Source organism: Cebidichthys violaceus, unplaced genomic scaffold (assembly GCF_023349555.1).
Source record: "Cebidichthys violaceus isolate CVI_PGR_0920_01 unplaced genomic scaffold, fCebVio1.0.p SCAF_12, whole genome shotgun sequence".
NCBI lineage: Eukaryota > Metazoa > Chordata > Actinopteri > Perciformes > Stichaeidae > Cebidichthys > Cebidichthys violaceus.
The window spans coordinates 16,264,818-16,285,701 of NW_027176285.1; the positions used below are offsets into that span (position 1 = coordinate 16,264,818).

General features: G+C 44.7%; 2 protein-coding genes across 2 annotated transcripts; one reads left to right on the forward strand and one right to left on the reverse strand.

The window, feature by feature from the left end:
- The first annotated feature begins 131 nt into the window (after positions 1 to 131).
- rxfp3 (relaxin family peptide receptor 3) lies at positions 132 to 1,939 on the forward strand. The gene has a single exon (XM_068705605.1). It carries the CDS (start codon positions 399 to 401, stop codon positions 1,617 to 1,619), a length of 1,221 nt encoding a protein of 406 aa, XP_068561706.1. The 5' UTR covers positions 132 to 398; the 3' UTR covers positions 1,620 to 1,939.
- Positions 1,940 to 4,943: 3,004 nt separating this feature from the next.
- On the reverse strand, positions 4,944 to 16,408 carry slc45a2 (solute carrier family 45 member 2). Its single transcript, XM_068705606.1, has 7 exons — positions 15,857 to 16,408; positions 13,247 to 13,423; positions 9,736 to 10,094; positions 8,433 to 8,576; positions 7,105 to 7,228; positions 6,610 to 6,815; positions 4,944 to 5,165 (listed from the first exon to the last, which is right to left on the reverse strand). Exons 1-7 carry the CDS (start codon positions 16,320 to 16,322, stop codon positions 4,944 to 4,946), a joined length of 1,698 nt encoding a protein of 565 aa, XP_068561707.1. The 5' UTR covers positions 16,323 to 16,408.
- Positions 16,409 to 20,884: the final 4,476 nt, after the last annotated feature.

A 20,884-nucleotide genomic window follows, 5' to 3' on the forward strand; every position in this document is an offset into this window, starting at 1 on the left:
CTTTAACACGGAGTGCGTGTCAAAATGGTCAAAGACATGTGTTTTCTCCTTGGCTACAATATTGCTTGTGCGAGCAGACATATTCTGTGCGGAGTGATGTGAAAGCGCTCGCAATCATAATAATATGCGTGCGCAATGCCTGCGCGGTCTATACAGGCGCTCCTGCTTCACCCAGTGGCTTTCTCGAGGGTGGAGAGCTGACACGCGCAGAGAAACATCTATGAGCAGCACTCGTGAACATCTTTGGCACCTGTCAGGGACGCGCAGCAGTTATTTCATTTCGATTCAGGGAAAACCGGCACCCTTTTTCACCTTGTTATGTATTAATAACCTGAAATCCACGAGGATTCGGATCTAGGCATGACTTTAGGAAACGTCCTCGAGGATTAAAGTTAAACATGTCAGGAGACATTAACTACGAAGCCTCAGCAGGGACAGGCTGTGCTGCAAACACCAACGTCAGCTGCGTTTTAAACACGACCAACAGCTCCGACGGTGACTTCTTCTACCTGTCAGACTTCAACAAGACAGATTTTGTGGGCGATGGCGCCGCTGTTGTGAGGATTATAATCTCTGTCATTTACTCGCTGGTGTGCGCGCTGGGTTTGGTTGGAAACGTGCTGGTTCTGTACCTGATGAAGTCTAAACACGTGTGGAAGAAATCCTCCATCAACCTCTTCGTAACTTGTTTGGCGCTGACGGACTTCCAGTTCGTGCTGACTCTGCCCTTCTGGGCGGTGGAAAACGTGCTGGACTTTACGTGGCTTTTCGGCAAGGCGATGTGCAAGATAGTGTCCTATGTGACGGCGATGAACATGTACGCCAGCGTGTTCTTCCTCACCGCTATGAGCGTGACGAGGTACTGGTCGCTCGCCTCTGCGCTCAAGGGCAGGCGGCGGCGGCCACACTGCTGCCCCGCGCGGTGCATCACCGTTTTCATCTGGATCGCCGCTGTCTCCGCCGCGCTGCCGCACGCGGTTTTCTCCACGACCGTGAGCGTTTCCAGTGAGGACTTGTGCCTTGTCAAATTCCCGGAAACCAACGGAAACGCGCAGTTTTGGCTGGGACTGTATCACTCTCAGAAAGTGCTGCTGGGTTTCGTGTTGCCGCTGGGCATCATCTCAGCCTGCTACCTGCTCCTTTTGCGCTCCATCACCTCCAAAAACATCAACACCTCGAGCGCCAAACGACGCGCGAAGGTCACCAAGTCTGTAACCATAGTGGTCTTATCCTTTTTCCTCTGCTGGCTGCCCAACCAGGCGCTGACCGCCTGGGGCATCCTCATTAAACTCAACGTGGTTCACTTCAGTTACGAGTACTACACCACGCAGGTGTACGTGTTCCCCGTGTCCGTGTGCCTGGCGCACTCCAACAGCTGCCTGAACCCGATCCTGTACTGCCTGATGAGGCGGGAGTTCAGAAAAGCGCTGAAAAAACTTTTCTGGAGGATGACTTCGCCGACAATAAGGCCGATCACGGCCACCACAAAGCCAGCGATGGACGAGCAAGAGCCAGCCCCGGTCCCCGTCAGCGCGCCCGAGGAGCCCGCTGTTGTGTTCTATCCTCCGGGGGCTGTCATGGACAATGATCGGCGAGATCTGCCGCAAAACAGCACGTAGGCCTATAAATCAAAGTGCCACGTGGACAATTTTTTTTGTATCGTCTTTGATTGTTATTTATATGTTTATTGCTGCGCCAGAAAAGCCGGAGTTCAATTTGGATCTGCGTTTAAAAAAGGCGAGAAAAGATCAGCAAATGCCACACGTGACCACATCTCAGCTGTTCACGCGCACATTCTGCTGTTCTTCACAATCAGAGAGACATTTCTTTTGTGCTAAGAAGACAAACTGTATTTTGAATGTGCCAAGTCTGTCCAAAAATGTAAAAAAAATAAATACATAATAATAATAATAATAATGTGCAAGTAAAGTGCATCTATGTGTGAGACAGTTGCTGTCCCTTGTCTTTGTTCAGTACTCTCTGGTGCTCTTGTGGTTGTCAATGAGGACGACCAATGTCTGCACACAATGGTGCACAGGTGTTATATGTTGGGGGGGGGGGCACTGGTGTCTGATGAGTTGGGATGGATTTCATGGAGAGAAACAGTTGGACTGATGCATATAAATAAGGTAGGAGTGGGACATGTATATGAACATCTCTGCATATTGAGAGGTGTAACATGTGGTCACAATGCTGTTTGTAAACACAATCTATGTGAATGAGTGGTTATACATTGTAAAACACATATACACACACATCCACACCTCCTCCAGACCTGCAGGAAGGTGCCGGGTTTTCAATGAATGCAGCCCAAGACGCGCTTCAACCGGCTGTGGAGTGTCCGCTGTCCCTGTCCCTGTCCCTCTCTGTGTCTCCGCTCGGCCCCACACAGCAGAGACACTGAAAGCTGACCGACGCTCAGAACTAGAAGAGTCCGGATCACATCAACATAATGCTACCAGCATGCAGGATCACAAAAAAAAAAAGAAAAGAAAAAAAAGGTGCAAAGGCACAACATTAAACCACTGCTTCAATTCATTTAGGATCATTTGTAGATAAACCAGAACAACTTCAGCATCAACTTATTCTTTGTTCGCTTCTTTTAAAGTAAGGACAGTCGGATACGGATGCCTGGTTGATTTAACCTTTACAGTCAGATATTTCTGCACAGTTTGCTTTTGAAAGTTCAGTCATCCTGGAGACACAGAAGCTATTTTAATAGGGGCACTGATGAGACATTTCAACTCCCAGATTAAGGAAGGGCGGGATTCAATTAAGGTCTGGAGTCAGTGCAGTCTTATTTAAAAAAAGAATCTAATGAAGCTCGTGTTCGTGTGTGTGTGTGTGTGTGTGTGTGTGTGTGTGTGTGTGTGTGTGTGTGTGTGTGTGTGTGTGTGTGTGTGTGTGTGTGTGTGTGTGTGTGTGTGTGTGTGATGAGACTGCAAGAGTCTGGCAAACCCACATATTACAATCAACATCTTGAGATAATTACCAAACTATTTTTCAATTAAGCAGCTAGTAGCAAAGGGTATCATTGCGTGTTCATATGTAATCAAGTGTAATTATAAGTAATTGTCAAGTTGAATTGGTACGTCAGAATAATTATATATATCTCACACACACACACACACACACACACACACACACACACACACACACACACACGATTGATGAGGATAGAACCGTTCTAGTAACAGAGCCTTTCATGTGTTTTGGATGTTTAGGAAAGGGTTTTTGTTGTGCACCACAATTTTCTTTGTTGAACATTTTCTCTCCCTCATTGAAAAATGAGCGGCTCACGAGATAGAGCCGGTTGTCGGTTCGATCCCCGGCCCCTCCTGCCCACATGTGGATGTCCTTGAGCAAGACAATGAACCCCAAGTTGCTCCTAATGGGCAGGCAAGCGCCTTGCATGGCAGTTCCGCCACTACTGGTGTATGAATGAGAGGAAAATTGTAAAGCCTTTTTTCCTCCAGTTAAAAAAAAGGCAGAAAATGCTCTTTGTAAATGCACTCCAATTGAAAATAGATCTGAAAGTGCCTGAGACACAGAGGGGAATACCTAAAACCTGTGAAATGTTACAAATATAATAATGGTGGCTTCAGACGCAGCACCTTTCTTCTGTAGCTGTATTAATATAAGTGGATAACAAGACAAGAAGAAGTGTGAAAAAGCTTTGACGACTGAGCCTCTTTACGAAGCCTGGGGGTAGAAACAGAGAAATAACGAGGAGAACAGAGGACGGCTTTGGTTTTTCACCATGCTTAAGTGGACTCTACTTTTACAGCACTTTTCTAGGCTTCCTACCACTCAAAGCACTTTTACACAACATGTCAGACACCCATTCATACACTAATGGTAGCGCTACCATGCCAGGTGCCACCTGCCCATCAGGACTGTAGAACTTTCATGCACCGCAGACACAGCGTACGGGTGTTACGGGTGTAGTAAGGACCCAGCAGCAGGACGACAAACACCAGGGATGATTTCAATCGAAGCCTTATTCTCTTCAGAACTCACAACAGGTAGAATCTTCACAGGAACACAGCGGCAGGCTGAGTGAATTACCGGGGCCAGAGGCGAGGCGGGGTGGTCCGAGACAGGCAGGGTCGGTACCGGGGAACCGGTCCAAAGGGAACCGCTGGAAGGTCTTGCATGGAAGCGGAGAACGATCTGGCAGTGAGTGTGAGAGTGAGTGAGTGTGTGTGTGAGTGAGTGAGTGAGTGAGTGAGTGTGTGTGAGAGAGAGTGAGAGTGAGAGAGTGTGTGTGTGTGTGTGTGTGAGAGACTGGGGTCTAAATAGTAGGTGCAGCAGAGAGAGCAGGTGAGAGTGATTGGGCTGATGAGGTGGGCGTGACTGACAGGTGCGCTGTTAGTCACCTGTTAGTCACCATGGAAACCTGATCGTGGTAAACTATATCCACTGCTGCTGTTATTTTTAGTAGTCGTCATTTTTCCATGAAAGGAATGATTTATGTCTCATGCATTGAATTATTTAGTTCTGATCACATTTAAAGGAGTTTGTGAGGGTCCAAAGACAGAGGATGTCTTTTGTGTACAGATTGTAAAGCCCTCTGAGGCAAATTTGAAATTTGTTCGAAATTTTGGGATATAGGAAATAAATTGAATTAAATTGAATCAGTCTTTTCAACATAAACTTCCGTCGTCACAGGAAACACCTCAGTTAGGCTTAAGCAACACAGCTACTAAGTTAGGTTCAGGAGAAGATCGTTTGCATTAAAATAACTGTTACTGAAAACAGCTCCGTGACAAATGTTCACCTTTGACCTCCAGTTCACACCCGGGGATTTCCGGTGGGTCAAGGTGAAAACTGTCCCATTAGTCAAGTTAATGGAATCACAAGAATCAAAGACATGTCGACGATATAATAAAGAATCTGTATTTATTAAAACAACACCATTAAATACTTTTACATGAGCAGCATTAGTCCACATTTCTGATATAGAGGGCGATGAAGATGCAGCCGAGCAGGGACACGGTCGAGGCCGAGAGGACCACCACGATTACGCTTCCTGCCATGTTGACCAGAGCGCCGAGACCCGCGCCGACGATGATCTGAGCCAGCTGGACCATGCAGGTGAGGGCGGCACAGTCCACCCCGGAGCCTCGCTGACTTACAATGCTTCCTCGCAGCTTCAGCTGTTCCTGAGGGAGGAGGAGGAGGAGGAGGGGGGCGGGGAAAGAGAGAGCAATATCTGATGTCATTTCTGTATTCCCCAAAATGCCCGGTGCAGAAAAGCAATCAATAGATAAAAAAGAATTACGTAGCTCCGGGAAATATCGAGAGACCACCTCATATATATTACTTTAAGTATCTGTGTTTGTTGTGATGAGTAAAGCTCTCCTCGGGCTCCTCGGCCACATGCTGCTAAACTTCATCACCGGCTCCCCTGGTTCCAGTTAATGAGGTATTGACTGAGCGTGCCGGGACGCATCAAAACAAACAGAAGAATGTTTTTTCTTCTTCTAACAATTGATTTTGTAAAGCCACAGGGGAGCTGTTGTGTGTTATGACGTCTTTATGAGTCGACACTTGTTTGGATGCCAGTTGTCAGATATGATGTTCTGAACTCGTTCATTGAGCAGAATCAAAAGTGATGTTTCGTTTAATTATATCCGCTTTTATTGTTTATTGATACTAAGTGCATTTTCCTGGTGTAATAAAGTAAATTGAATTAAAGTGGCAATAAACCAATTTTACACATGAAGTACTCACAACTAGTACTACTAGAACGTTACAGACAGAGTAACTCTTTTCTCTCTCCTGCTTTCATTTCATCCTTTCTGTCTCGCCAACGTTATGGAATTAAAACACTAATAAAAACACTCCACTCAGTGATTTCAATGCATATCAAACCTATAAGGCCTACATGGGGTTTTCACACCCAAATAAGTTAGGAAGCTCCTTTGTATTCAGTTTTCAAACACTAACAATTATTTTCTATTGTGTATTATTCTGCAGATTGTTTCCTTGATTACTTGTTTTGTTGATAACATTGTGAGAAATGTCTGCTGACGCTCATTGCTGGTGAACAGATAAAAGAACTGCAAAACTGAAAAAGGCTGAGCCGAAGGAAAAACATTCTGACATTCAAAACTGAATAAAAGGAACATCAACCATTGTCTCTGTCCCCCCAAAAACCAGAAGCCCTCTGCCTCCTCTCTGACTCACTGAAGCAGACCAAACAGATCTACAGATGACCCCATTACCCTAGCCCTCCACAGTGCCCAATCCCATCAGGACCAGAGCTACTCCTACGTGAGAGAGCTGTTCACTGGCTACATCTCAGCATTCAACACCATTGTGCCATCTCAGTTCATCATCAAGCTCAGAGACTCAACACCGCCCTCTGTGATTGGACCCTGAGCTTCCTGACGGGCCGGGCCCAGTGCTGCGTGGACCAGCAGCGGCACGCCATCCACCCCGACTCTCCAACACCAGAGCCCCTCAGGGCTGACTGCTGATGTAATTGTCTCAAACTCAAACTCAACCCTAACTGATTTGGGCGTGTGACACATTGAATGGAACACACCCCAGCTCTCTGCTTTTGTCTTTGGTTGAGCACAATGTATTGTCAGCTTAGCGTACCTCTTCTTCCCGCTGGTACTCCGCTATCAGGTTGAATGGGATGGTGTAGAGCGTGCTGGACATGACGCCGAACACGGTGCAGAGGATGAGCGTGGCGACGATGTTGGGGAAGAGGCCGATCAGGCCGGTGCCCATGCCGAACACAAAGTAGCCCGCGAAGTACAATCCCTTCAGGCCGATGTACGGCAGGAGGAAACGCTGCACGTCTGAAAACACACAAGCGCCATCGATGAGGAACGTAGTGTCACTTGAGGATCAGAGCAAACCCACATGAAGTTTAGATGAGGTGGCAACTGCTTTGTCTTTTATGCCTCTGAAAGATGTTGATAAAAACACGATGAAACCCTCCACAGTGTGCGTTAGATTCCCAGCACAACCTTGTTGAGTTGCTATTGATGACATAGTGATACTAACCAATGCTGGCTGTTGTTACACACACACACACACACACACACACACACACACACACACACAGACAAGCTTTCAGGTACTTACAGGAGCAGAGAGCAGAGGACACAGCGTTGATGCACAGTCCCCAGCAGCCCACTTCTACACCTCTCTCATATGTGGCGTAGGCCGTGGAGTTATGGTCTGCATAAGGATTTCCATTGTACACAATCTGCAAAACAAATAGAGAACTAATGTGACGATTGTTAAAACGCTGTCGAAGCACGCGGCTTCACTGATATAGACACCAACATGTTGGCCGTCCTTCGCTCATCCGGGCTTTCATCTTTTCCTTCCTTTCAACACTCAACAGGAAGCCACTGACTACACGTTTGTCATCCCGGATGATGAGGCCTGCGGTTTCAGATTGCATGCTGGTGTGTCGGGTGTTAATGAACCGTAGCGGTGAGTGCATGCGTCCCGGTGTGAAACGCATCCTTTGATCGGCCTGCACACGGTGGAACTGTGAAGAATTCATCTTTAGTCCACACGCCAGCCGGAGATTACACACAATAAGAGGCTACTCCCCCTCCTTCACTCGCTGTCTGCCCCCCCCACACACACACACACACACACACACACACACACACACAAACAGGGATTAATGGAGCTTCAACGTAAAAATATTGCAGCTCGTTTTTCTTCGACTCTAACGCTGTTGTTGGTCTAACTTTGTCAGCTTGCCTCGTTTGACACTGATTAATTAATGGATTATTTCTTCAATTAACTGTTCAGTCTATAAAATGTCAGAAATTAATGGGAACATCTGCAATTAAGGGGATATCTTCAAATTGCAGATCCTGACACATTGAAAAACACATTCAGTACACAGTGATATAAAACAGATTAAAGAGAATGGAAGCTTTGAGAAGCTGGAGGCAGAGAATAAATGGTATTTCTGCCTTATATATGACTTAAATGATTAACGGATTAACGATACTAACGTGTAACTTCGTCTTAGATAAGGCTTTGCTAGAAAAACACGTTTTATTTAAAATGTACAAATTATACTTGAGAGGAATAGTTCTACATTTTGAGACACTTTTATGCTTTTGTGCTGCGAGTTTCATCACAAGACTCTCATTTTTAGGATGAATATGAAGCCGTAGTGATGCTAAGCTTTGCAAACCTGAGAAACACTCAAGATCACAGCCCAAGGTAACATTTTGATTTGTCTTATTTTGTGGAAATAAGACGAATCAAAAGCCAACAACAACAACATTCACTTTACAATGGTATAAAATAGAAAAAAATGCAGAAAATCCTCACATTTGAGAAGCTGGAGCGAGCAAAAATATTTAGCATTTGTGTCAGAACAATGACTCAAACAATGGACCTGAATGACGATCACATGTGTGGGTGTTCAACATCACTACCTGTCCCATGAAGTCTGTGAAGAAGAGCATGTTGCAGAGGAAAGCCGTCCATCCCAGCAGGTGACTGACACACAGGTAGCGGTAGTGGTTTGGCATGTTCATGATAGTCTTCATCATGGACCTGAACGTCATCCTCTTCTGGGCCTGCACACACACACACACACACACACACACACACACACACACACACACACACACACACACACAAACGCCACAGATATCAGCTCCAACAGCAACACCACTGACAGGATTTGAGCGCTGATGCTCCTCTCTCAGCTCTTATTACTCTCCCGGTGTGTTGTTAGTGGAGCTCAGCTCAAGAGCTTCAGCGGTGAAAACAGACGTCTGCTCCGTGAAGACCTACATACGACCAAGTCAATGCTACGAGTGTGAAGAGTGCTTCAGAGGTATTAAAGGAAGTATGATCTGATGTGACGTCGCAATCCTTCGCGTTTAAAAATGTACAAACAGTCACAAGTAATCACTGTATAGCCTCACTGGTGTGCTCTACCAAACAAAAAGGAAGACAAACACAAGTAGAGCTAAGAGAAGGACTATCAAAGCAAGAGCATGACGCGTTAGAGAATATGAATCAAACGTCTTTACGAGAGCACAAAAGTGGAGATGCTGCAAATTATTCTGCTGGATCCTTCTTCTTTACATAACACAGAAGTCAACTCAGCTGGTAGCATTTGACTGCAAACCCCACCCTACCCAAAATGTCATCACTTTATTATTTTAACTTATTAGACATCTGTGTGAAGTCGTCATGATTAGCATATAATATCTTGAGTTATGATATCACACTTTGACCTTTGACCACCAAAATGAAATCGCGCCAATCTTCCGTGAATGAAATAAGAACTTCCCTCCAGGTGTTCCTGAGATATGGTGTTCATGAGAATGGACCGTACGGACAGACAAACAACCCAAACACATAATGCCTCCGGTCACAGCTGCTCACCTCTATGTTAAACTAGGCATTCATCTTCATTGTCCCAACATAGACATATGAACAATATAACTGGGTACTTTGAAAAGAGGCTCGTTCAGTAATCCATCCGTGACCATATGTGCTCATATCTTTTGATATTGGCAGCTGCACTTTCTTGTTAACAAAACATTTCACCGCCACTTAGCTTTTTGATAGAAGCTGCCTTATGACTTTACAAGTCCATTTTCTCTAAACTACTACATTAAAGTCTCCCTTGTGACCATGAGCATGGGTAAATTCAATTTGTAGTCCAAATAATGGCACCACGTGTATCTACACCTGCTTCCTCGGAGACTGCACATCACCTACCTCCTTGTTCGGCTGCTTGGCACTGGAGGTCACCGAGTTGGCCTCTCCGAGAGCAGAGAAGGACCGAGGCCTGAGGTCTGGGACGGATGCGGGCGGGACGGGCTCTTTAGCCAGCCCTCCATAGCCGTTGGTGTGGGAGCCCAGTAGGCGGAGGGCACTGGAAGGTGAAGGCTCAGAGGCAAACGGGTCCTTGTCCAGAGGTTGCTCTGGAATACTGAAGAGGTGCACGGTGAGGAAGATGCCCCACGTCAACGCTGAGAAGAAGAAGATGACTTGGTACTCAGAGCCCAGCACCCGACCCAACACAGAGTGACCCCAGTCCATAGCTCCGACCAGGTAGCCGAACGCACCGCCGAGACCTGGAGTACACAGCGGCAAAGGTTAGAACGCTGGAGGCACGGTTTCCATTAAGAGCTCTTCCTTTCCAGCATAATGAAGAGTCTTTCAGGGAGTGAGCCCTGCAGTCTCAACACTGTATGTACAAGAACCTATCTCTTTAAAATGACGTGGGCACTTGACCTGCTTGAATTGTTTAAGTGTGTCTCTTACTTTTAGGTTTGGTGATACAGCAGCTTAGGTTGTTCATGCATGAAAAAGTAAATACAAAATTATAATCAGCTCTTATGTGTCCTTCTCTGACTTTCAGCGTTTACTTTTGTCGTAGCTGTTGTTGAAACAGTGCTATGCGTTGAGAAAGGCAACACTTATACACTCAGATATCACAACGATACGATTCAAACTCAACATCCAGGCAGTGGATCCAGTGAATATCATTTTAGCATGTTTGCCAATGAGATGAAGGCTCACCAGTGTGTGCTCCGCTGTGGTGTTAAATATCATATCTCTCTCTCTCTCTCTCTCTCTCTCTCTCTCTCTCTCTCTCTCTCTCTCTCTCTCTCTCTCTCTCTCTCTCTCTCTCTCTCTCTCTCTCTCTGCTCTTTAATGAACAACACAGCCTCCTCTCTTTAATAAAATATAGGACATATAAGTGATGAGAGCTTCAACAGAGGTGAGCGGCAGAATGGACAGAAAACCCTCACTGAATCTGCACCGCTTTATTGGGTCAGTTGGCTGCACAGTATATGAGTGAACAGCCTGTTCTGAACAGCCTGTTCTGAGCAGTTTTGTTGACAGATGCCTCTCTTGGATCACATGCTTATACAATGCTATACACACACACACACACACACACACACACACACGATTTGAGTCAATGACTTAAAAATAATGGTTAAATAACAACAAATGTAGCTGTGCTGAGATGGAGGCTATTTCTCTGCATCATAGCAACCGGCAGTAATAACCATTTTGGTTCATTCACGTCTAGAAGACTGGAGCATTGTTGATTTGTGCGCTGCATCGACCGCTCTTCTCTCATTCGAGATCCTTCAACCCTTTTTCTTTCTCTGTCATCAACGTCGCCCTCAAGTGTGTGTGTGTGTGTGTGTGTGTGTGTGTGTGTGTGTGTGTGTCTGTGTGTGTGTCTTTCTGCGCCTGCAATAACTCACATTGCAGCACATGTGCAGCAGAGCAAACAGAGACATGACGGGGGCTCGACTGGGGACGGCTGCAAGAATATACACAGAGAGAGTGAAAACGAGATTTAATATGAGCAGGTTCAGGGTCAGGTTACTGAGCAAGGCACGATTTGATGTAAATAGGCTATGAGGTATAGGGTATGGGTGTAGGGTATGAGCTGTTGCCCCCGAGACCCGATCCCGGATAAGAGGTTGAAGATGAGATGAGATGAGATGAGTGTCCAGGTTTCTATACCTGTTGCTGTAGTAAATAAGCAAGTAAGTAAGTAATTAAGTGAGTAAAGTAACTATTCATCCGTAATGACTGTGGTCTGGTGTGAGAGAGAGAGTACTGATAATAGCATTTCATAGAAAAGCTCTCATATAACGGTACATGAATCACATTGAAACACACAGCAGCTCTCTCCCTCCTCCTCAAACCTCACATACCAGAGGTGGCAGGGCCGTCTACAGAGTCATGCGCCTGGCTTCTGCCTCTCTCAGCCCAGACCCATGACTGCAGCACATGACTAGCTCAGGGCTGGATTACTGCCTGACTAGCATGCTCACACCACCCGGTGCCTGCTGACAGCTGAGCGCACCACCGCCGCTGACGCTGAAAACGTCATCTTGCCTCGCAGGGCATGAAGAATGTTAGCTTGAGCCCGTATATATTTTTTTAGACTCGTTTGGAACATATTTTATGAGGTTATGGTGGTTTACAGAAGGGTTTTGAAAGTGAAATCATGCCTAAATATGGCGTATCTCGTTTACTACATTCGTTAATAAAGCAAGCAATCTTCAGCCGCGTAACCCTGAGATCGTTAAAGCACCCAAAATAAAGAACCGCTAGCGCTGAGTCTCTTCTGAATGTGTCCGTGGGTGGTCATCCTGCCAAACTCTCTTTGTGCGTTTATCCAGGATGTGACAAATGCAGCTGCAGCCTTGTTTACCCTTCAGGGGAAACATAAACGGTAATAGAAATGGTAATGAAGTAAATGGAAATCTCCAACTCCAGATGAGGAGTCAAACCAAATTGATGCTTTGGCTCACAACGGCCTAGGTCCATTATGTCGGCTGAGAACCTCACATCGATTTTCACAATACAACCCTGAACTACAAGCGGTGAGTCTATTCATCCATTGAGCAAAATATTGTTGACCTGAAGGTGACATGCAGATGAAAACATGTCAGCATGTCTGTATCAAAAGGGGCTGATGAACACTGAATTCAAAGTTTAGGAAAGGCGGCTGAGATGAACCTCATCTTCTCTTTTACACAGAGAAAAGGGAGTTCTGCATTAAAGAGGAAGCCAAAGTTACACTGTAATTCCCTCAGAGGCTACAACTTTCCATTTTACACTTTGTAGAGATTAAACAAACAAGATACAACGTCTTAATTAGTGAACTTCTGAGATGTTGGTGGATGTATTTACCTTCAGACAGAGTCAGGCTACCTGTTCCCCCTCGTTTTCAGTCTTTATGCTAAGCTAAGCTAAGCTGTCTCGATAGCGAGCGTGGCGTCAACACTCTCGTCTAACTCCGGGCAAGAATTACGCTGATCAAAAGACAAACATCCAAAGTCTTACTGAACATGCAGACCACTGTCAGACAGCGACGTCGATCGTTGAAATGTTCGTATACCTCCTTCGGCATCATACTGGAGAAGATCCAGTTTAACTCATGAAATCACAGTCGTGCACCATTGCTGCGTGTTGTGTGAGAAACTCCAGCAGACAAAAGGTAAATGGATTTGTACTTGTTCAATCTTCCGACCACACAAAGCACTTTTACACTACAAGTCCTTCACTCATTCAAACCCATTCATACACTTACTGCTCCCATGCGAGGTTCCACCTGCTCATCACGACTAACTCACATTCATGCCCATTCATTCAAAGCACATCGAAGCACGTGCGACAACAGAGTGTGTGTGTGTGTGTGTGTGTGTGTGTGTGTGTGTGTGTGTTTCATGTGCTCGTGTGCGTCACACACCTGTGAGTAGAGCATGGTAGTGCAGACCTCTTTCCTTGTCTTGGTGTGAGCACACATCGAACAGGTAGGCCTTGATGGGCCCGTCGATGAAGTCTGCAGCGAAGTCAAACAGCACCACTCCGAACATCACCACCACTATGGCCCATGTGCTCCTCACCGACCTGTCGCTGACCAGCGCTGCAACACGGAACAACACAACCACACATCGGGCACTGCAGTGAATGAGGGTTTATTTCTGGCAAGTAGAGGAAAAAAATTATATCTGCAATTATATCACAAAGCACAGGGCTGTTCTGTTCTCCTACAAAAGGAACGGTGAGGCTAAGAATCATATCATGCACACTTTGAACATAATGGAGTGGATTCTTTTGTGATTTATGTAAGAGATAATGAGTGTGTTTAGAACAACAACAATGCAGAAGTCTGTTAATAGATGTACCGTGGCAGACGGCAATTTCATGGCGTTACATCAACAGATCATTACACCGAAACCGCCCTTTCTGTAGCCATGAGACAAAAAGAGAAATTCAGCGAGGGCAGCTGCAACAATGCAAATGCGTATCCTGTCACACGAATCCCGTGGCGTTCGCCATAACTCTGAGAAACGTGGAAAGATAATCAGCTTATCCGGCGCGCGTTGGATGAAAGAAATACTTTGCAATCCGTGTGATGATTATTGCAAAGCCCAGAACGTTTTTGATAGAAACTCAATGGACAATCGGAGCATTCAACGAAGAAAGAAATGATTTCTAACAAGCTGATTTAGGTTTTCTTTTGACCTGAGCCTCAGATTTGAAATAAGGATCCTGCTCTCTGAGTTTCACCTGTTTAATTGCGCTGTTTCAGTATAACAGAGATCTCTCAAACACTCCCTCAAACATGTTCACTGTTTTTGCCGTGTTTTGGATATTTCCTTAAATGTGGAGCAAATGTGTTGTAGCCTTCAATTCGTTATCCTGTCCGATGAATGCTCCCATCAACATCCAATCAAAAGGAATAATTGAGGTATTGAGGGTGATTTCTTTCAAGCTCCATCATTAAAAAGTGTTGAGGGCAAACCGTGCTTATCAGAGCGTGGGGTCATTTTCAGTGAATATGCTCTTAACCCTCCCTGATCCTGTTTGGTGGAGAACAATACAGCAGCACTGTACCTCTCAGCTGAGGATCTGTTCATGCGGCTGCAAAGGTCACAGATTCTTTTGGGAAGAGAACTTCTCGTGACGCTGCCTGCCGGATTCTCAGAAAAACAGGGTCGGGTTGTTTAAATGTTGCCAGTTGTTTCCTACTTCAAAGCTGAATGTGCAGTGTGTGATTTTCCTCATCGTCCGGCCGTCAGCTCAGTCACACGTTTTACTTCGGTCACAAGTTTAAAGTGTGAGCAGTCAATTCAAGCCCTTCTAGCTGAAACACATGAAGTCAAGAGAGGTGAACCTGTAGGTACTGAGCTGCATCTCATCCTGGATATGCTCATCCTCAAGTTGTGCAAGGCAAGGATTCTGTATAGTCTGCCTTCAGCCTCTTATGAACACTGATAGATGATGTATGATGTGTCCGTGTTGTCTGTGCTTTCATCAACAGCTGATGAAGAAGACGAGTACCTGCTCGTCTTCTTCAGCTGTGTTGTCAGATCGTCTGTTAGTTCCTGAACTCGGTCTGATGGTTGTTTCTTCACAAAGTGACGTTTGTAAAAGTCTGTATCTGGTCGGAGCTCAGATCTGAGTTTATTTTATTTCTTGGAGGCTGAATTTAGCTCCGTGTTTGGTGTCAGAATGCTGATGTAACTTGTATTCCTTCATCACGGACTCTGCCTCATCGCACAGAAGACAGACCGGTTATCTCCTTGAAGAACAAACATGTATTCTCTTTCACATCTTTCATTACATGTTCTTCCCTCTGCATACAGTTTTCTCTTCGTGGACATTTTGGGATTATTTGTCCATCATTTTCAACTCGATGACTTTTTTGGAAAACCTCTTTACGGGCTGATTCCTCTCCTGTCCACCCGTTGAGGTAGTTTTAACGTCGGCACACAGACAACATGCTATCTCAGAATTTCGACCATGGGGATATTTTTACTTTCAAGTCTAACTTACATGTGTCAATCCTCGATCCTAATGCATTCAGAGCAACATGTGGCACTCCTCCCACAGCAAAGCTTCCCGTACCATTAGCATCTCGCTTTCACAACTTTGTTGGCCCGACATCTCATGCTCCTAATCCCCCCCCAGAATCTGACACATTATGCCCACACATTTAACCAGTTGACGTGTCTCTTTTTAGCAGGAACATACTGCCAATTTGAAGCCTGATAAGAATAAGCTTTGACGGCAAAAACATAAAAGTTATGACCATGTTATCAGTGGGAGAATAATCTAATTAGATCATAAATCCTCATGTGTTTGCCTTGCATTCGTTGAGGTTTACAAGATCAGCATAGCAGAAGGAGATCAAGGCGATGTCAGATTTCAACAGTATGCTCTACAGTATTTCATGTGTCTTTGATGGACAGAACTGGTTATTAATTCTCTTTTATTTCCTCTGAATCAAAGGCGTAGTCGACATGAACTCACTTTCTGATTTGACGAGACTAAAAATACATCTCTTTCTCACCTGACATGACAACATCTCCGTTGAGGAACATGGTGATTCCCAGCAGCATGAGGATGCCCAGGGCCAGGATGTAAGGTCTCCGCCTGCCCCACGACGAGCGGCAGTAGTCGCTGGCCGAGCCGATGATGGGCTGCAGCAGAAAGCCCAGGATGGGGCTGATCAGCCACACCAAGCTGTACAGGCTGCGGGGCAGGCCCACGCTCAGGAGAACAGGTGTAACGAATGCCGCCTCCACGGCGTAGCAGAATTCCCTTCCAAACATGACCGTGCCGTGGAGGATGAGGCGGCCTCGCGAGCGCCTGGGGGGCTCCACGGCTCCGAACACGGCGCCGTCCCCACTGTCCATGTAGGTCTCCTTGGAACTGGTGTAGTCTGTTGGGTACAAAGAAGTGCTGATGTGTTTGCCAGGCTCCGGGAGCCCGCAAAGCTGGGGCCTCACAGACTGGTCCTCTGACAAAAGGGTCATGGTTGAGAGAAGGGAAGGAGGGTAGAAGGAGAAAGGGAGGAGAAGGAGAGGGAGAACGATAAGAGGAGATTTCGGGGGGAAAAGAGACAAAGAGTATTGTAGTGTCTCTCTCAGTCCGCCGGGTGATGGATAAATGGCCAAATGCCCGGTCCTTGCACCGGAGCTCAGCTTGAGCTAATCCTCCTCTCTACTGCATAGCTGAGCAATGAGTCCAAGAGCCACACAGCTTTACTTCACATGTGAAGGTCTGCCTCCTGGTCTGAGCACAGCAGACCGGCACTCATTGAACAACACGGGGAGAAGGGAGGAGAGAAGGAAGTGGGTGTATTTAGGGGATTACTAAAGGTTTCAAGTACTGCAGTAAAAACCCCGGGCAATTCATGTGAGTTTGTGTAAGGAATTACATGCGAGCGTGTGAGTGTGTGTGTGTGTGTGTGTGTGTGTGTGTGTGTGTGTGTGTGTGTGTGTGTGGGGTAAAGTCCTAATTAGCAAATGCCAGCATGCAAACACCGATAGTGAACATGATGAACGTTATACCTAAACATCAGCATGCTGGTCTTGCTGTTGTGAGCATGCTGACGTTAGTGTTTATCACAAAGCACAGCTGTCCTAAAATACAGCCTCAGAGCCGGTAGCATAGCTGGATGCTCTTAGTCTTGTTTAAAAGGTTTTGATAATTGTTAACCATTTAAAATTCAAAAAACAGAAAATTAATCAGATAGCCTACTCCAGTATCCATAATCAAAAAGTTGCTATTACAACGGAAAAGTGACTGAAGATTACACAGACAAGAACTAACATTTTAATTATAGATTAGGCTTATTTTCATAAGAGCATTTCATAAAAGAGCATTTCATAATGTGTGTGAAGGAATCTCAGTCTTACACACAGCAGATCCGACTCCTCTGGGCGCCGGGAAAGACGAGCGATCCACGTCAATAAATGAAGTTCTTTTGGAATCAGAGACGTGAGACGATACAAAGAAACAACTTTAAGCAAACAAATGTGTTTCTGTAAAATGTTCTTTCTTTGACTAACTATAAGAAATGAATCACAGCTAAAGGCTCACATGTTCTCATGAGACACGAATGGGTGTGTCTCTGTTTGGAACCCTGTTCTGGACTTTATTGGAGAGGACTACGCTGAAATCATACCAAGAGGCTGTGTTCGATATTCCTCTCAAAGTCGGCGTGCTAATGTGAGACTAACTCGCTGCTCTCAAGCTGAGCTGAAGCCACAGAGGGAGACATGATGCTTTGACCTTAACTCAGCATTCAGGAAGACATTTTGGACTAAACTCTTCACCGTGGATTTCCTCCCCGTCCAAACTGCTCGCTATCAAAGACGGATTCCAGGGTCAGGTGTTCAACACCTTTCGTTCCAGTGTGGTGACACCCTTGTCTTGCAGTGGTCTGCTCCCATATGTATTTGACAGCTGGAGTTATTAGTTATTTTTCCAGATTAAGATGTAACATAAAAAACAATGACAGAACAACATGTACTCCTCATGAAGCCAACACAGTTTTAAGGATTAAACCAGCAATTTCCGACCTTATAGACTTGTGATCCCGGAACAAAACAGCAGCGTCTCCAACTGAAAAGACAAATGAATTGATGTGACTAACAACCGTACTGCTCGTGACATAGACCTCCATTGTTGTGCAAAACTAAAATGAAGTACACGTCATTGAGATTCCACTGTGGTTCATTTTAAATCAACTTCTCATCCGTCATCCTGCTGCTGTAAATACTCACCAGAGCGGCCGATGAGTTTAAATCCGCAGCAGAAAATAGTCCCCAGCAGACGCTCTTTTGACTCCTGTTTGAGTAATGTTTGCTGCAAACTAAAGCTCTTTTAAGAAACCATCTAGTCTTTTGTTTTTTTTATCATATTGTGACCCGGGGCCGTATTCATAAAGCTTCCTAGTACAGTGAGTTGCATCTCATGACGAAATTCTTAGAATCACTGTAGGCTGGCAATATTAGATTAGATTTATGACGTTCTAAGAGTTTCCCTGAAGAAAAGATCCTGCTAACTATTAAAACGTATTTACAAAGCATCCTTGTCCCTAAGAGAGCTCCTAAGGTGAACAAGTGTCAGGAGGAGGAGGACTTTAAGACTTTCTTAAGCAGAGAGGAAAACGGTGGAAAGACAAAGAGGTAAACATGGTGGATCTCATCAGAGATGCGCTCACATCTCCCAACCAAAGCTATAACGCCGGTAATTAAACTATAATCACAACACTGTACTTGGCAGCTGGAAACGTGTTCGCTGGTTTATAGATTTACATGCCGACCAACGGCGCAGCTGAGATATGCTTGCCAGCAATCACAGAAACTGATGAAAGCTGAGCCATTTCCCCCGTGTTGATATCAGCGAGGTTAAGTACTAAAATCACCAGCAAAATATAGAAAATCACCAGCTTAAAGTCACATCTATGTACATTTGACAGCATGGTATTGTGTCTCTTTTGCACATAGAGAGAAAGAAAAGCAGCACCCTGACATTTAGGTGATCAATTAACCCTTTCAACACTACAGTCAATAAATGCTGTAGAACCGCAGCACTACTGCATAGATCTCCCGCGGACATATTCCTGTGAACGTGTGTGCGTCTTTGACACGACACGAACAGCATGACGAAGGACTCCTACCTGCCAGGAGAGCCATGTGATCCACAGCAACAGGCAATGGATGATAATTAAAGAATGTTTTATGCAACAACACACTGTGCAGACGACGCGCCATCCCTCTCTCCACGGGGCTGGATTGCGAGGCTGCATGAGATGGTATCAGAACTTCTCATCTACCTCTTGGCAAGAAAGCGAATAAGAGTATTTCCCAAAATGTCAAACTTTAAAAGATGTCTCATTAAAGCTTTGGGAAAGTTTAGTCTGTATAGGGTGCATGGTCTGAAATATTAGTATGTTGAAAGCTCTTCAATATTAGAAAGCAGATGATCCAATTTTCCACTAACATGTCAGCTTCTAAAGCAGCAGCTGCTTCTTGAAACTGTTAAAGGTTATCTCCACATCGGCGCTGCAGGAAGCCCGGAAGACATCTTGACATTCTTCCGGTTAAATTACGAAGTAATTCAAGCAGTCCGTCCGTTCATCTTTCACATCGTTTGTAAGAGATACAGTATTTCAAAAACCTCAGAATTGCACTCTAATAACCGACAAGTTTTTTTTTTAAGCCAACTCATTTTGAAATGTGGCCTCAGAGCTGACCTCAATACCAAAACAACTAAAGATCAAAATTCACTTTAATGGGTTCAAAGGAGAAATAATTTGATCCACACACAGAGTAGCTTACAGTACACATGATGTGAAATTATACAACACAACTATACAGTAAATGGTACATTGGAACAATATGAAACGAGAGACGCTAATTTAAAATATCAACTGAATGCTGTATTAAAGAGATGTTTGATCGTCACAATATTTTTCCATCACTTTGACAGTGGCTCTAAAGGAAAAATACACAAAGACCTGACCTTTCAGATGAGCTGCAGACGTAGAAGCACTCTAAAATTATTGAACTGATTACTGAGTTTCACTCAGTGAAACAGGCCATACGAATGACGCTGACCTTTCCAAATCCAATATTAACATCCATATCAATTCTTCTTTTATAGCCACATCGCTTTGGTACACACCAGAATATCTCAACCACTAGTAGATTGAATTTTGTACAGACGTTCATGGTCCCTGGAGGGTGAATCCTATCACCTTTGGTGATAACATGACCTTTCCCCTCGCGCCACCATGAGGTAAACCTTTTAAACCCTAGGCCTAAACCTCCGCTCGAAAATAGCATACCCATATTAAAATGAGTGTAGTTTTACAACTGTAAGGGCTATTTTAAGACTTTTGATATTAATATAACCCTAACACTTGTGAGATGTGTTGAGATGTGTAAATATCAGTATATATGTTTCTGGTTAAGAGTACATTAAAATGGCACACAGCACAAATTTAAAATTAAAATTTTCACCTAACAAAAAGCAATTTCAGGATATTTTTGTTTTAGAAATTATGTAGATCCAAGCTTTAAAGCTCTCCCAGATCATAGAACAATATGTTGAGAGTCTCTAAACACATTTTTACTTTGATAAAGTGAAGCATTCATAAGTTAGAGAGGATCTAGTACAGAGACTTCAGGCGAGGATTCCAAAATGTACACATTTACACATGTTGCACAATGTGTGTTATTTTAATTTTATCATGTACCAAACTATTAGCAAATGTTAGCATGCTAACGCACTAAACTAAGATGGTGAAGGGGCTAAACATCATACTTGCTCAACATTAGCATGCCGTCATTATGAGAATGTTAGCATGATGTCGATAGCATTTAGCTCAAAGCCTGTAAGTGCAGCCTCACAAAGCTTGAGCTTGGCTGCAGAGAGGGAGTTAGAAGGTATCCTGAGATTTTGTTTTGAAATATTTTGAGTAACCGCACCTCCAATATGTTTCAATATTTTTGATGAGGCAGAGTTCCAATTATTGGGGAAGAACTCTCTTCAAAATCGGTCTCTAGGAATACACTGTGGAAAA